Raw genomic sequence first — 17447 nt, forward strand, 5'->3', positions numbered from 1 at the left:
TCTGACAGTGTGACTAGGACCTTAACCTTTTAACTTAACATGAACGTCTATGACGAGTTTTCTATCTGAACGTCTGACTAGGACCTTTATTGGATGTCAGGACGTGCAAAAACTGCAACTTAACGGCAGTAATAGACGTTTAAAAAAGACGTCGCTAAAACTTTCATTCTGGCTTTTCAGTGGACGTATTTTGAACGTCTGACAAAGTGTCTTTGCTCGTGCTGGGAAATATTGAAATGGACCTTGAAAGTGACATACAAGTCTTTGAATTACACAAGGTGTATGAACCCTGCAAACATGACTTTGTTCATCGCGCTGAAGCGCGGCGCACGCGAGGTCGTGCACCTCTCGAATTTTGTAACTTCGCGCGCGTCGCGCCTCAGCGCAATGAATAAAGTCATGTTTGCAGGGTTCAATTCAAGCGCTTGTACCAATATTTCCCAGCACGTTAAACTTAATTAAGTTAAATATTTATACATATACTCGAAATGATTCGAAATATTGCGCTTTTAATCACATTATTTAATGGTTGTTTATTTTCAAAACACCCAATCTTAACGTCTTCACGTTCTCTCATGTTTCATCCTGGAATTACAAGAGGCTCGTATTTGTTAATGTAATACATGAAAACTGTTCAGTCAGACAGATATTTGTTGTGAAACGAAGTAGTTACAATTTCAACATTTTCAAGTACTTTAGCCTAAATTGCAGCACTTTTCAAACCTGAAACACAAAGCAGCATTAAAATTCGTCAGGTAAGTGTTCATTCCCCTGTTTTGAGGGGTGTTTCTTTTATACTACCACATATAGTTTCGGACAACACTGCAAAGCGGAAAGTATAAAGCCTCCACCGCTCGCGGAGGTTCGCGCGAGGTGCGCGCGGAGTCGAGCACTATGGTCACTCAACCAGGCTTTAGCGCCCCTTCGTTAAAATGTTCCAAAAGCACCGCTTGCAAACTGGCTTGTTCATGTCCTTCGGTTTTCTATCTGTATCTGCTTCGAATCCAACAGCACTGTGTTTGCTTTAGCTGCCATTTTAGCATTACAAACTGTCCTGTGCATTACGGCAGCTTGGGTGGGTCAAACGAAAGCGCATTTTATGTAAAAAGAATCGATACTTAAGGGAAACGAGTATTGTACCGTTTCAGAATGTTCAGTATCGATACGTATCGATATATCGATTTTTTTGACAACACTAGTAGGGAGGAGTGGGTGTAGGGGGAAGTGGGTGTAGGGGGAAGTGGTGGGAGTGGGTGTAGGGGGGAGTGGGTGTAGGGGGGAGTGGGTGTAGGGGGAAGTGGTGGGAGTGGGTGTAGGGGGGAGTGGGTGTAGGGGGAAGTGGTGGGAGTGGGTGTAGGGGGGAGTGGGTGTAGGGGGGAGTGGGTGTAGGGGGAAGTGGGTGTAGGGGGAAGTGGTGGGAGTGGGTGTAGGGGGAAGTGGTGGGAGTGGGTGTAGGGGGGAGTGGGTGTAGGGGGAAGTGGTGGGAGTGGGTGTAGGGGGGAGTGGGTGTAGGGGGGGTGGGTGTAGGGGGAGTGGGTGTAGGGGGAAGTGGTGGGAGTGGGTGTAGGTGGGAGTGGGTGTAGGGGGGAGTGGGTGTAGGGGACCCATTTTTACCTGGGCCAAATGTACCGCTTAAAACAAAAGAACTAATCACGCACAGCTATTATTAAACTTCTGTATTGATTACGCTTCTGGTTCCTAAATAGTTACAACCATTAAAGTTCATCTTGGATCACAGGGAACGATCTATTATTCTGAGAAAACGTGTTCTAGCCACTTAAACGGGACCGTTGTTGATTTTCCCACCTTTTCTTACCAATTCAAATGGAAATAAGCAGAACAAAACCATCATTATCTTAGCAGTGGCATCAACATGTGCATTAAGTGTCTGAAAAGAGTTCAGGAGAGTTAAACAAACAAAACCCAGCAACAAAAAACATAAAACAGGCCCAAATAATTCACAGGACTAAACAAACAAGATTTAACAATCGCAGTACCAAGTCCAAAACGGACAGAAATATGATGTGAAGAGAAAGAAGTTGGACTCAAGAGTTGGTGAAATTCCTGCTGGACATGTAGGATATGCAAATTGAACTCATGTAGACAAATCTTTAAATATAAATAATATATGTAATATATGTATTGCTGGATCAACTGGGATCAAACACCCTTGAAGTGAACTATGCTAACTATGCTAGCAACGAATGTCACAAGCTGGAGGGTTCTTGACACGATGGATGGCGAGAAGACACTCATAGCTTCACTACCAAGAAGCTAGGCTACGTTCCACAGTGTGCAGCACAATATCAGGGTAACATGCTACCACACCCCCCACACATGGGGACGTGACGTCAGCTCCGGCCCAGCTACACTGCTACAGTAGGCAGAACTCCTGCAGTACTTGGGCAGCTAACGTGATCGGATGAGAACAACGTAACGACGTGTCATCTTAAACTGCCACGCGCAACACTCACTCTGTGGTGGGGGAGCAGAGTTGGACGTCTATCCTCTTCACCCTTTATATTGGCTTTTACATACAAGCACTCGGTACGTCCTGGATGAGAAAACAGCTACACACTTGTTTATTTCTAAACATTCTATGTCTTCGCTCAAAAGTGAAATGTATAATACAACTTTGCAAGCCAATGCGAGAAAACGGAAAATGAACCCCGTCTGCTACTGTGGATCTTAGAGGCGTGTGTTGTGGGGGGGGATCCAGTGTTGTGTTTATGGACAGGAATGCAGCAGGGATGTGTGTGTGTGTTGTGGGGGGGGGGGGGGGGGGGGGGATCCAGTGTTGTGTTTATGGACAGGAATGCAGCAGGGATGTGTGTGTGTGTTGTGGGGGGGGGGATCCAGTGTTGTGTTTATGGACAGGAATGCAGCAGGGATGTGTGTGTGTGTTGGGGGGGGGATCCAGTGTTGTGTTCAGCAGCTTAACAGACAGATGGTGTTTCTTGGATCTTGATTAATGCACCTTTAACGTTTGTTTTAAAAACAAACAAACAAAAATCTTGTGATATATTTTATTCCGTTTTGCAATGATAAATATTACGAGTTTGCATTACACAGATAAGCAGTTTTAAATGCAGAGAAAATAGGGAATTAAACAAATAATGATAATTAGCTAAAAAATGTCATTACTTCATTACTTTGAATATACATTAAATAGCCAAAAGTATGTGGATGATCATAGGAGCCAGGACAGCTCAGCATCAGTGTGATCAAACCCAGAGTGAGCGCGGTAACCCCAGAGTGAGCGCGGTAACCCCAGAGTGAGCGCGGTAACCCCGGTTCAGCGCGGTAACCCCGGTGTGAGCGCGGTAACCCCGGTGTGAGCGCGGTAACCCCGGTGTGAGCGCGGTAACCCCAGTGTGAGCGCGGTAACCCCAGTGTGAGCGCGGTAACCCCAGTGTGAGCGCGGTAACCCCAGAGTGAGCGCGGTAACCCCAGAGTGAGCGCGGTAACCCCGGTTCAGCGCGGTAACCCCGGTGTGAACGCGGTAACCCCAGTGTGAGCGCGGTAACCCCAGTGTGAGCGCAGTAACCCCAGTGTGAGCGCAGTAACCCCGGTTCAGCGCGGTAACCCCAGTGTGAGCGCGGTAACCCCAGTGTGAGCGCGGTAACCCCAGTGTGAGCGCGGTAACCCCAGAGTGAGCGCGGTAACCCCAGTGTGAGCGCGGTAACCCCGGTGTGAGCGCGGTAACCCCGGTGTGAGCGCGGTAACCCCGGTGTGAGCGCGGTAACCCCGGTGTGAGCGCGGTAACCCCGGTGTGAGCGCGGTAACCCCAGTGTGAGCGCGGTAACCCCAGTGTGAGCGCGGTAACCCCAGTGTGAGCGCGGTAACCCCAGAGTGAGTGCGGTAACCCCAGTGTGAGCGCGGTAACCCCAGTGTGAGCGCAGTAACCCCAGTGTGAGCGCAGTAACCCCGGTTCAGCGCGGTAACCCCAGTGTGAGCACGGTAACCCCAGTGTGAGCGCGGTAACCCCAGAGTGAGCGCGGTAACCCCAGAGTGAGCGCGGTAACCCCGGTGTGAGCGCAGTAACCCCGGTGTGAGCGCGGTAACCCCGGTGTGAGCGCGGTAACCCCGGTGTGAGCGCGGTAACCCCAGTGTGAGCGCGGTAACCCCAGTGTGAGCGCGGTAACCCCAGTGTGAGCGCGGTAACCCCAGTGTGAGCGCGGTAACCCCAGAGTGAGCGCGGTAACCCCAGTGTGAGCGCAGTAACCCCAGTGTGAGCGCAGTAACCCCAGTGTGAGCGCAGTAACCCCGGTTCAGCGCGGTAACCCCAGTGTGAGCGCGGTAACCCCAGAGTGAGCGCGGTAACCCCAGAGTGAGCGCGGTAACCCCAGTGTGAGCGCAGTAACCCCGGTGTGAGCGCAGTAACCCCGGTGTGAGCGCGGTAACCCCGGTGTGAGCGCGGTAACCCCAGTGTGAGCGCGGTAACCCCAGAGTGAGCGCGGTAACCCCAGAGTGAGCGCGGTAACCCCAGAGTGAGCGCGGTAACCCCAGTGTGAGCGCGGTAACCCCAGTGTGAGCGCGGTAACCCCAGTGTGAGCGCGGTAACCCCAGTGTGAGCGCGGTAACCCCAGTGTGAGCGCGGTAACCCCAGTGTGAGCGCGGTAACCCCAGAGTGAGCGCGGTAACCCCAGTGTGAGCGCAGTAACCCCAGTGTGAGCGCAGTAACCCCAGTGTGAGCGCAGTAACCCCGGTTCAGCGCGGTAACCCCAGTGTGAGCGCGGTAACCCCAGAGTGAGCGCGGTAACCCCAGAGTGAGCGCGGTAACCCCAGTGTGAGCGCAGTAACCCCGGTGTGAGCGCAGTAACCCCGGTGTGAGCGCGGTAACCCCGGTGTGAGCGCGGTAACCCCAGTGTGAGCGCGGTAACCCCAGAGTGAGCGCGGTAACCCCAGAGTGAGCGCGGTAACCCCAGAGTGAGCGCGGTAACCCCAGTGTGAGCGCGGTAACCCCAGTGTGAGCGCGGTAACCCCAGTGTGAGCGCGGTAACCCCAGTGTGAGCGCGGTAACCCCAGAGTGCCTGGGTTAGCAAACTTTACAATAAACTATTTGTTCAGATCATTGGGTTTGAATTCCAACTGATGGTGCATAATTCAGGACGCTAAACACAACTGAACAACACTTAAGAAATAAGTGTTTTTCTGCTGTCTGGGACCTAACCCGACAGATGGGTTACTTACAAACGGGCTTTAATAAAATCAAAACTAATTAGACACCACTACGCCTGATGAACGGTCACGAGATGCCACCATCATACAGTCTGCCATCTTTCGCAACATGTTGCACTGTGCATACGTACTACCTCTAGATAACACAACACAAATGCTTCTTCCTGCCATCACATGCTTCTCCCTCTCTTTATATTGGCAATGGTGCCAACACTACTGATGTCATTTAACTCATTTCCCCACATTTTCAGTATCTAAGTGTCAACCACCAGGTGGAACTATGAAAATCAAGTGCTAGACTTCAATAAGCTACACACTGTTGCCATGGTAGCAAAACCAATGAGGTGTCACTGCACTGCAAGATGATGCATTGCACGCTTGCAAATGATATAGAAGAGGGAGGATTAGCCCTCTGTTGGAGAATTAAACATGGCCGTAGTGTGCACAGACAGGTTGCTTCTTCTGGCCCCAAACTAACTGTAGCACATCAAGATTGTGGAATTATATATAAACAAAACTGCCTGCAAAAGGCAGATGAAGAGGTTTGGGTGAAGCCCAACATTTAGGCCTTCAACTATCTTTAAGCCAGTGGGTAATGGATTGTTTTTAAGTACTGTTAAATATTTAGAGTAGACTCGTAGATCAGACTCGTATCTGATTTGTGTCCATGAGAACAGCAAGATTGGAATTCAGCGGGTTTTTTTTGCATTAGTTCTCACAGTCGACCACACGACAATGGAAGTGACCAACAGCAGAGACAACAGTAGCTGTGAAAATGGGACACTCCCTCAGGATTCCTCTGCTCCTGCAATGATGTACATGGACCATCTGTTTTAGTGCAGATTCCTAAATCTGAGTTTGTTCTAGTACAGCAGGTGGAGAGAGAACAGAGAACTCAAATCGCACTCAACTGTCATTTGGGAAGAATGATTCAATTGTAAAAATAAGTTACTACAAACAGTCCTGTCACTTCACAACTTTAAGTTTAGCGCAATAAATTAAATAAAAAAAAGTGAATTACAATTCACTTGAATTACTTGTGTTTATATATATGTATATATAGCATTTCTGGTAACCAAGTCGTGAGCATCTGAAACAAAGTTCTTTTGTGATGTGATTTTGATAAATCACACCTTTAATTAAAGCATTGGCTTTTATAAGCACACGCTTATGACATCACACTATTTCCTGCGGATAGCAATGCGTCTTGTGATCAACAGCCATGTTTTAACCTGCGAAACGGAGTGACATCAAAGACATTCATCATCTCCAAGGGAGCTGAACCTTCCGCAGTTGAGCCGAGCAGGAACAGTTCAACATGCTGAGATCTGCAGACTTGGCTACACCTCACGGTGAGAACACTAATCTCATGCACGCCATATAATCCATTTCATTTACGATAAAAGACATACTTTTTGCTATCCTACAATTAACTCAAAATATCAGAAAAATGAAAAATGTTGTACAAACCCCAAGCTCATGAGCCACGAGGTGCTGAAGCCAGCCAGAGACGAGAACCAGGCGTGACACCACCACCACGAACTGAAACCGGGGCAGTGCGGCCGCGTTAACCGCACAGCAACCGTATTAGACGGACGTGTTTCCTCCTTTGTCGGGACGTAAAGTGTCCACCACAGCCGCGGAGACACTGAAGTCAAAACTCGTGTTTGTTTCTGTTCACCTGTGTTATCTTTGTAGAACTGTTAACGAATTTAGTAGCAGGGTTAGATGAACAGGCGTACCGGGGTTAAACGATTGGGCTAAATTGAAACAATTGAACTCCTGTTGTGAACAAACACGTAAACTCACAGCACATTACGCCTGTGAACTTTAAGAGCTTTGGTTAAGTCTTGGTTGTGTTCATCTGCTATTTCTTCCAAAGTAGTCGTGTCTTCAGACTCCTCCTCCTCTAGTGGAAGGCATGATTCCACTTGAAGAGCAAACCGACTTGAACGGTGTGGAGTCTTTCCCACATCTAATCATGTTCATGCCGTACTGTTTTTACACCAGCAGTGACCACATTGTACCAGTTCTTCGGTGTGTCGGCCATCACTGTGCGCAGAAGATCATTAAATATCAGCTGATCGTGTACACCATGGACTCCCACTGTCCATGACCGTTAAACGCATTGCACATCTTTAATGTACATATTGTACAAAGATGGTTCACAGTGCACTGTGGACACATACTGCAGCATCCCGTCTTTATTTTCTTATTCTGTCCACTCACGTCGTCTTCTGCATAATTATTCATCTAGCTGGATGATACTGACATTAATGATTCTGAAAAATACATCTTTTTATTAATATCTCCCACCAGTATGTTGTGCATGATGCATTGTGATACTGAGAGAATCCTTGCTTTGTTTTATGCAGTAGTTTCTAAATACCATCGTGGTTTATAAGACAAGTACTGTGCTCAAAGATCCAGTTTGTACTGGTGCTGATCTACTTCTGGACCATCCCATAAAAGAACAGAGGATAGTACAAAGTTTCCAGAAACATACTAAACCTGCTAGTACCATCACTAAAATATGAGAAATGCAGCAAAACCGTCCCGTCTTAGAGGAATAGAAGTAACAGAAGGATCTGGAGTGTTGAGTGGTGAACAGAGGAATAAAGAGAAGAAACTTTGGAGCAACAGCTTTTACCATCAGTGTTCTCCATGCAGGAAATGTTTATGATGTTTTCCCAAACCAGTAAGGTACAGACATCAGTGAGGGAGAGAGGGAGAGAGAGGGGGATAGAGAGGGAGAGAGGGGGAGAGAGGGGGAGAGAGGAAGAGGGGGGGCTCTAATGTTTTAAACGTGTCTGAAGTAAGCACTGTCGTATTTCACCCATAAGGTCAAGTGGAGGTTGTATTGAGAAGAGGTTGAGCTCCAATGTAATTTCTCTAGGGAGAACAGGAACATGTCAGCAATGGACAAGCAGGGTTACAAGAGAGAAAGATTTAAAAAGAGACAAAAAAAGAGAAGAAACCTGATTAATAGACCCGTCTTCATAGATCCCTCCTCACACAGTAATGTTTGTCAGGAGGTTATTGTTACAGCATGACATTCAACTTATTCAAGCAACACCCAGGGCACCACGTGTCAGAATGACCAGATACTGAAACTGTTACTATTAAAATAACACTACAGCAATTCCACCAAAAACCAAAGAAGAAGCACATAATGTTAACGCGTCAGTTCGACATCATAACAGGAAATGCCTCAAGAAAGACAAATTAAAAAGAGACTGGGAGAAGCAGGCAGCTCCAAATGAGAAGGATGGAAGAAAATGTAAAATATCCTGACAGCTTCAACCAAAATGATGCATTATTAAGTGTAAAATTTGTGATGTAGAGACTTATGATTGGTCTTCCATTTAAAAAACCACATTTGGCTACATTACAGAGCAGAGCAGTGGGGCGGGGTCTCTAGAGGCCCCTCCTCCAAACAGCACTACATTCCAGAGCAGTGGGGCGGGGTCTCTAGAGGCCCCTCCTCCAACCATGCACTACATTGCAGAGCAGTGGGACGGGGTCTCTAGAGGCCCCTCCTCCAACCGGCACTTATCAAACAGTTTGGGTGTATGACATTTGTGATGGAGATCATTACATTAGATAATCCACAATCTTATGGACACACACACACACACACACACACACACACACACACACACACACACACACACACACACACACACACACACACACACACACACACACACACACACACACACACACACACACACACACACACACACACGCGTTCCAGCTGGAAGAAAGCACACCCAGTGTAGTAGGTTATTTGTACAGGTCTAATAAATATTCATCCTGATGCCAGGGGAAACATTAAAGAAGAAGCGAGTGCTAACAGGTTAATTTGCCTCTGGATCCTTAATATTTACATAAGGATGTCAAAAGCACTGCATTGTCAATAGAGTTAGTGGAACTGAACACACACATTTCATGTCTTTTGCAACACAAAGTCTCAATTGCGATCTTTTGTTGCAATAAGAACCCATGAGATTAGAAGTGAAGAAAAACAGTGAAAAGGCAGCTGTGTTGTCTAAAATATGCACTCGGTTCAATGATGCTGTATATGGGGTGAGGCTTACCATGTGAGTCTGGGTCTGAGTGGCACCATACATCGTGATGCCATTGGACGGTGGCACAGGCTGGGACACGTTTGGAGAGACAAAGCCTCTTCTGTCAATGAGACTGTGGAGAGAAGCATGCAGATGTTAATATACAGCCGTAGAAACAATCAACAGTACTGCCGCTTCAAATGAGTGACAGGCGAACGTAACGACCAAATGGGAGAGGCACAGCCCAACAGAACACAACAGAACACATACAGGACAGCGTTTCAGCCAGCACATGGGACTACATGGTGCTGCATGGGTAGGGTTACAACACGGAGCTTTGTTCACACTACACCCATGACAAAGCATGCCAACTCAGCAAAACACCACTGTGTCTATCCCGTATAGGCACACACACACACACACACACACACACACACACACACACACACACACACACACACACACACACACACACACACACACACACACACACACACAAATAAAAGGACTAATGTACTACAGATCTGGGCTTGCGAGAACAGGCCCGAGTGCACGCAGGAGTGGAGGGTTTGTTTGGAGAGGGTTCATGAGCAACATGAAGCAACTGTGTGTACCCACTGTGACTCGTTTAAAACCTCGCAGAAGTGGAGGTCCCCTATCTAACCAGACATCCAGAAGTGGAGGTCCCCTATCTAACCAGACATCCAGAAGTGGAGGTCACCTATCTAACCAGACATCCAGAAGTGGAGGTCACCTATCTAACCAGACATTCAGAAGTGGAGGTCCCCTATCTAACCAGACATTCAGAAGTGGAGGTCCCCTATCTAACCAGACATCCAGAAGTGGAGGTCCTCTATCTAACCAGACATCCAGAAGTGGAGGTCCCCTATCTAACCAGACATCCAGCACTTCCCAAAGGACAGACCCAGTTCAGAGTCCTTTCATTAGCTTGGTCAAAGCAGCATGACTGACTGTCACTTTACCAATGCAATCATACTGCGGTAGCCAGTAAGACAAGGTGTAGTGGTGCTTGATGTAAAATCGTACACGACTACATATAAATGACACTGGGAAACACTGGGAAATTAATCATATAACTTAGTCTGGTTAACATTTGTGTGTGTTATGCATTTACTTTGTGCAGTGCATAATAACTACAGGTTTTGTACACTGCACTACCTTCAAAACACTGCAGATTCATGGCAGTCATCCTTCAATCCAGAAGACTTATTAAATAAATGTGAACTGTCAAATGAACCTGCTTTTGTTTACAAGAGGATATGAGAAGAATGGCCCTGCCTCCCATGGCTTAGAGGTTCTCACACCAGAAGCCTGCTCTACTTGAAGATCCCTGAAGGCTGGACTGCAAAGCGGAGAGCCCAGCAGGCCTGAGCAGGTGTGTCCCAGGGGGAAGTGTGTCCCACCGATGAGTACACGTACAGCTCTATTCGTCTTTCTTCATCTTCGCTGGCACGGGCAACAGCACCTTTAAGCGCGTGCGACTCACCTGGGAGGGAGAGGGCCACAGAGAGCCCCACAGCAGTTTGTGAATAAGTTCCCATAGCTGTAAGGGTTGTAATTATCCTTCCCTCTTTTTGAAGACCAAGACCCTTTTATCTAGAGAAAGGAGACACACAATCAGTATCTCTGCGAAAGGTAAAAGACGATGGGTTCAATGGAGACGACTACAAGTGCCATCCTTTACTTACGTCTTCATTGGTGGTCTGATTGGATCCAATTAGGTAGGTGTGGAAACCAGAGAGTCCCACTATTGACCATACAGAGAAGAAACACACCACCACCTCCAGCACAGTATATCGGGGTCAAGGACAAAACACAGTAGAACATGAGTGGCACACTGCTGCGTAACCTTAGAAACACACACACACACACACACACACACACACACACACAGAGTGGACATGTGCGCAGACGGAGTCCCTCTAGTTAACCCGTGAACCAAACAGCAGGCCAACTTCTCAATACTTTGCACCATGGTGTGCAAGGGAATCTATTAAAGGCGGCTGCTTCACCCACCAGGGCCTGTAAGCCCAAATCTGCTTTTGATCGCTAAAATAGAGGCTAGTCTACACTGTTCCACGTTATCAGCATGCATGTAAAAGCAAAATGGTACATTTTGCATTTGATTAGTCAACAGATCTTTCAGTTTCCCCAAAGTGCTGTTTAACACAACCTCTCCCAAAATGAAAAAACAAAAACAAACAAACAGAAAACCGCCACTCAGCTTCCTGCTGACATTAACTACTGCTGTGATAACCGGTTGGCTGATTTACATTTGAATTGCGTGATTTTCTGTGGGAAAAGAGTCTCATGACTAACCCATGTAATCTGGGCCCATGAGAGAACAGGAACCCAAATCTTCCACCTCTCACCCTGTCCGCTCCTAAAGTACTACAAACGCTACCTACGAGGTTCACAGACCTCAAACAAAAATGGCAAAGAGACCATGGTCCATAATCCTACCACATATATCCAACATAACTTCATGCAAACCTTCACATATCATGAAAGCCATTAGTGACCTACCCTGGAACCCACCACCACAAACAAGCAATATTGTTAATAAATAAACTGCCATTAGACTGTCACAGCCGCCTATTAAAGCATAAATAAAATAAAAATAACCGGTAGATGTGGTGACAAACCTGAAACGACTCAACCACATTATCGTGTAAATAAGGAACCTAAGGAAATTCCAGCCTTGTTTTGTCATCAGAGAAAGGTGACGGTCGCATTCCTAAAATGCTGTTTGAAAGCATGAACAACTGCATTCAGCATCATTCCGATTACATTACGACGAACACAAAACATTCCCGCAGTACTCCGTCACCAGTATAGTGTCCTGTTGAGAACACCGTGCCCGTTTGTCTCTGTGCAGTTAGTTTTGAAATACGTGGGAATGTCGTCCTTATCTGTGCACTTCTGAATGGGAGCTGTGTGAAGCCGGTTGTTTTATCAGCCAGGTGTCAAAGAACTGCCCCTTCCCGCAAGCCCTTATCTGACCTGAGGTATATATACTGAGGTATTTGCACCAAACAAAGCCCTTGGGCAGACCTTTTCAAAGACTCGTTTGTGAGGGTTCTCTCTTATTGACCTCTACTGTTGTTGTTGGGGGATTTTCAGTCAGATCGAACAACGTAGATTCATTTTATGTTTTTTTATTATATTGCCGTTTATTTCATTATTATTTACATTATGTATAATTCTAAATGTTCCAGCATCAACAGTTGACATGTCTGATCCTTAGCATGGACAAACTGTAAAGATCTACCCATGTGTAATGCTAAAAACAACATTTGAGGATAGAGGAGAATATAGCACACATTAGCAGCACGCAGGACTTGACTGCACGTGCAGCATCAGGTCGTCGAGGTCTGGAGTTACACACACACACAGTGCTGCTGTTCAAATACAATCACCATAGGGTGAGGATTCAACAGCTTCATGTGTTTCTACGTAAACAGATAAAGGACAGATGATTTGATACACAAACAAAAGGACTCCCCGAACAATATGTAGATGGATCACTGTGGTGCTAAAAGGATATCTGGCAGGACTGTCTTTGAGTGCGCTGAGAAACCCTTTTTGATGGGATTCTGTGAAGACAGAAAAGACAAGATTCAGATTACGGAGTTGAATGCTAATATATTAAAGGGATGTGTTCTATGTTTCTCTAGAAGACACAGCATGCTCATTCAAACCCTGTTGCTCCCTCAACAAAGCCAGCACAATCCCAGCTTCTGTCTCTGTTGAGACAGGGTGTAAATGAATGGAACACCACTCACGGGGGCAAAGTCTCACGGGGTGAAGGCAGATAAAGACAGATCAGACCTGCTCTAATAAGGTATGATTCAGCTGTCGAAAGTCTGGGCACGGGGGCAGTAAAGTGGCACAGATACCAGCGGGTTCAACCGAGGAGACATGACAGAAGATATCAGCTCTCCGGCAGCTCCACTGTAATCGATCTCCTGACAGACAGTCGTGTGAATCAGCGAGGCAGCTATGAAACGTCACCGTGCCAGATTGCGTCAGCGCTGGTTCTCACACACACACACACACACACACACACACACACACACAAACACAAACACAAACACAAACACAAACACACACACACACACACAGCTTGGTCCTAACAACAGTGCAGTAAGTCTGACGAGTTGCATTTGCACAGTAACGGCCTCAGAGGGTAACGCACAGCGACGAAACCTGTAAATGGGCAAACACGTCTGTCTGTAGACGTCTGCAAAGCAGCCGGCGAAGTCGATCAGTGCATGAGTCCAGTCGTACGCAGACACGATACAGCGCACATACAAGCCAGGACGGCTGTAGAGAACAGGAAGGAATGGAGGAGAATGGACAGCCAGCAGTTAGTCTGAACTGCAGGGCCAGGGTCTTACTGATCTCCACTTCAGATCTAATCTTAAACGCCCGTCATGCTCTCCTCCAAAGCAACTTCTGGATCACTACCTGTGTTTGTGTTGCAGCCGTCTAACTGCCGTCAGGATAAGACTAGACCTTTCACTGATGAAATGTAATGTGAACCAGATCAATTTACATCATTCTGTCTGTCTAAAACGTTTAGTGTTAGGACGATAGCTGTCCGAATCACTGTTCAACATTAGCGCAAATGAAGCTGGGACATCACAGTGAACAAGCACGCTCCATTATGACACGCTACCACTACGGCGCGCTACTACTACAGTACGCTCCATTACGACGCGCTAACACTACGGCGCGCTAACACTACGGCGCGCGACCACTACGGCGCGCTACCACTACGGCACGCTACCACTACGGCGCGCTCCTACTACGGCACGCTACTACTACGGCACGCTACTACTACGGCACGCTACTACTACGGCACGCTACTACTACGGCACGTTCAAACTACGGCACGCTACTACTACGGCACGTTCAAACTACGGCACGTTCAAACTACGGCACGTTCAAACTACGGCACGTTCAAACTACGGCACGTTCAAACTACGGCACGCTACTACTACGGCACGTTCAAACTACGGCACGCTACTACTAAGCTCTAATTCTTGTTCAGTCACTACAGGGTTCTTGCAGGTTTCAGTGAGTTAAATTTAAGACTTTTTTAAGACCTTTTAAGACCATTCTCAGTGAAATTTAAGACCAACACAACATATTACCACAAACAATCCAATGATCCCAGAAACTCTTAAAACATTTTATTTTGATTAATTTAGTTACAGGATTACATTAATTCAATATTAAAACAGATAATCAAAATAGTAACATTCTCAACCCAAGCAACCTTACCAACACAACACTAGCATATCTACATACAACCTCACCCTACATATCTCTGAGTTCTTCCTTTTCAGTACCAATCTCAGCATTTGACTTGGAAAGGAGCTGAGCCATCTTGGATCCAGCCTTGCCCTCAGCTTCTTCTGCAAGAGAATTTGCCACTCTAGCAAGACAAGTGGATACGTCTTCCAAGCTTTTCTTCCTTTTCTTAAGGTCCTCTAAAGACTGCTCAGTCAGCTTTCTTTTCTGGCTCTGGGATTCCTTTTCTTTCCGGATTCATTCCTGATCCAGAAAGAGTCAGTATTTTGACCGTGCTGCACCCACAGATGCTAATAGTTCCTTGGTGAGGGGAACCTGTGACACCTCCATGCATTGTGACAGTCACATATGAGTCTGTGTGTGCCAGTTGTGTCCTCTTGCATGTTTTCTGCCTCCACCTCCTTGTTGGAAAATAAGAAATAAAAAGATAGACGTACACCATCAAATTAAATAATCATACACACATTATACATTTAACAACATGTAGACTCAGCCTATCTTCAAGTATGTCTAAGGCATGGTTTGACCAAAATCCTCACACCCTGCAGCTGATAAAATTTATTAAATGTTACATTTTGGTTAAATTACTGAAATAAATGAAATTATAAAATTAACTAATTAAATAAAGGCTCAGAATTTTCTTTCCCCAGGCCATCTGTATCTTAAAACACACAAAACTTTAACCCCCTACCTTCTTTTCTATTTATTATCCCAATGAAACCAACTTACTTTGTCTAGCCATGCTGAATATGAATGTTAACATTGAAAACGTTGGGACACACTACCTGTTTTACCCTATGTATATATGCCCACTAAAAGGCAATACATCAGTACAATGTAAATAAAACCATGTGCAATCCATGAAACAGAGCATGGGACAGTGGAATATGTTTCAAAACATGACATAACCCATCTACAGGGCATAGTTGTTTTTTTTTTTTTTTTTTTTACATTTTACATGATTTAACACAGTAAATATATTTTTATTTCCTCTAGCTGGGATTTAGCATGCATTGAAACATTTCTCTAACTCAATGCCATGGACAGTACATGGTTCTGAGATGTATTTGTATTGTAGCCTAATTGTATAAAATGGTTAACACATTGAAAAGAAGACTGTGGAGCATAAGTAAGGATCACTTACTTTGATAAGTTTTGGTAGATCCTGCGCTGTTTCATGGCCCATGAAATGAGAGCCCATGTACCTCGATTGCACATATCCATTGCTCCAGAACCGAACATGAAGATCCAGCTGTTTGGATTTTGTGGTTGAATTAAAGCTTTCATCGAACATTAACACATACGGCCCGGTAAGAGCGTATCAACTCTCTCTTGATGAAGTCTGCCAAGCCAAATCTAGCTATATATGCGATTTGTTTAGTCCACACGAAAACTTTTTCGCGATATTCGAACCAGGGAACATTGCCGTCACTCTATCCTAATGTAGCCCGAATATCATTAGCCGAAGCACTAGTGATACTGCGGTGGAGTCCGGCGGGACCCGGCACTGACGATAGCGAAGACGGCGGGGATGAGGCACAAAATTGCGTGAAGGCTTTTCGTGACAAGGGCCGTTTCCTGCCTGCGGTTATTATGGGTTTTGTAGTTTAATTAATTAACACGTACCAACACCTGTAGCCCCGCACAAACACAGACAACACAGAACTGACTTCCGGACGTTTCGATTAAACTACACTTTTCTAAAATTAACTAAGGTAAAAATTTAAGACCTGACTAAATTAAATTTAAGACCTTGGATGAAAATCTGGCTGTTTTTTAAGTCTTTTAAGGCCTTAAATTTAAAGTTTTGAATTTCAGACATTTTAAGACTTTTTAAGACCCCGCGGGAACCCTGCACTAGGACGGTATATTGTAGAAAGGTAGTAACATCTATAAACTATTAGTACATTTTTTTTTATATTACTAAAGAGTCTGAATGTATTCTAGGAACAGAAATGCTGCCATTGCCTGCGTCAGCCAGTCACTATTTAGTAAACATCAACATATTACAACATTCTTAAATCATCGTTATAAAATACAATAACCATAACAAGCAACATTCGCTCTACCTAAAGGCAACTGCAAAACTGACCCGAGTTCAGAGTTCATGCTTTCTTTCCGTCTTTATCTGGAGAACAGATCATCTCTATCTGTTCACCCAGATGGCATGCGGCCAGCATAGAGTCATGTTGGCAACACCACAGTCTGTCTGTCGTCAGGATGGAACCGTCTTCTCGGGCTTCAGTACTTACGCATGATTACGTGTGTGATGACGAAGGCAAAGATGAAGATGGTCAGGAACGACAGCGACAGGATGAACATGTAGAAGAAGCGGTAATTTCTCTTCCCGACGCAATTGCCCACCCAGGGGCAGTGATGATCAAACCGTTCTGCACACAGACGACATGGACGTTCAACCACACTGAGCATCACTGGCCAGAGAAGACCCAACCTGCCAGCTGTTATTTCGTTTGGTTTCATTGGTAAGCACATTCGTTAAATTCAATTTGTTTGCCTTACAGGCGTTAAGTAACAAGCAAATCAGTGTCACATCCTGAAAATGTACCGCAGGACAAAGTCAGTTAGTTAGAGAGACAGGAGCTAAAGGAGAAAATACACCTTAGACTGATGTACGTGTCCTTGGGTTTGTCATGGCAGAGATTTAACTCTCACCAGAAAACCACCAGACCAAGAACTGTGTCCTTGCTTGGAATTGAAGCCAAGAATAACTGTGAATACAAGGTGTACAGCCGACAGCGTAACACTGAGTATTACTGATTTTAGGCATACTAGCAAAAGCAACATTACATGGAGCCAAACACAGTCAGATTCACAGTAGGACGGAAGAAATTTTAA

General features: G+C 45.7%; 1 protein-coding gene and 1 long non-coding RNA gene across 4 annotated transcripts in view; both read right to left on the bottom strand.

The window, feature by feature from the left end:
* Positions 1–17447, bottom strand: part of LOC143480340 (palmitoyltransferase ZDHHC14-like) — a 34722-nt gene that overhangs the window by 2756 nt on the left and 14519 nt on the right. For all 3 annotated transcript variants that reach the window (XM_076977953.1, XM_076977955.1, XM_076977954.1), the window contains 5 exons: positions 16844–16981; positions 12820–12868; positions 10961–11063; positions 10759–10868; positions 9282–9384 (listed from right to left, as the gene is read on the bottom strand). In XM_076977953.1, the coding sequence (XP_076834068.1) occupies positions 9282–9384; positions 10759–10868; positions 10961–11063; positions 12820–12868; positions 16844–16981 (503 nt within the window). The remainder of the gene's footprint in view (positions 1–9281; positions 9385–10758; positions 10869–10960; positions 11064–12819; positions 12869–16843; positions 16982–17447) is intronic.
* LOC143480342 (uncharacterized) lies at positions 14449–16835 on the bottom strand. The gene is made up of 2 exons (XR_013121820.1): positions 15736–16835; positions 14449–14992 (listed from the first exon to the last, which is right to left on the bottom strand). It is a non-coding gene; the product is annotated as an uncharacterized LOC143480342 (long non-coding RNA).

This window comes from Brachyhypopomus gauderio, chromosome 17, assembly GCF_052324685.1.
Source record: "Brachyhypopomus gauderio isolate BG-103 chromosome 17, BGAUD_0.2, whole genome shotgun sequence".
Classification (NCBI taxonomy): Eukaryota; Metazoa; Chordata; class Actinopteri; order Gymnotiformes; family Hypopomidae; genus Brachyhypopomus; species Brachyhypopomus gauderio.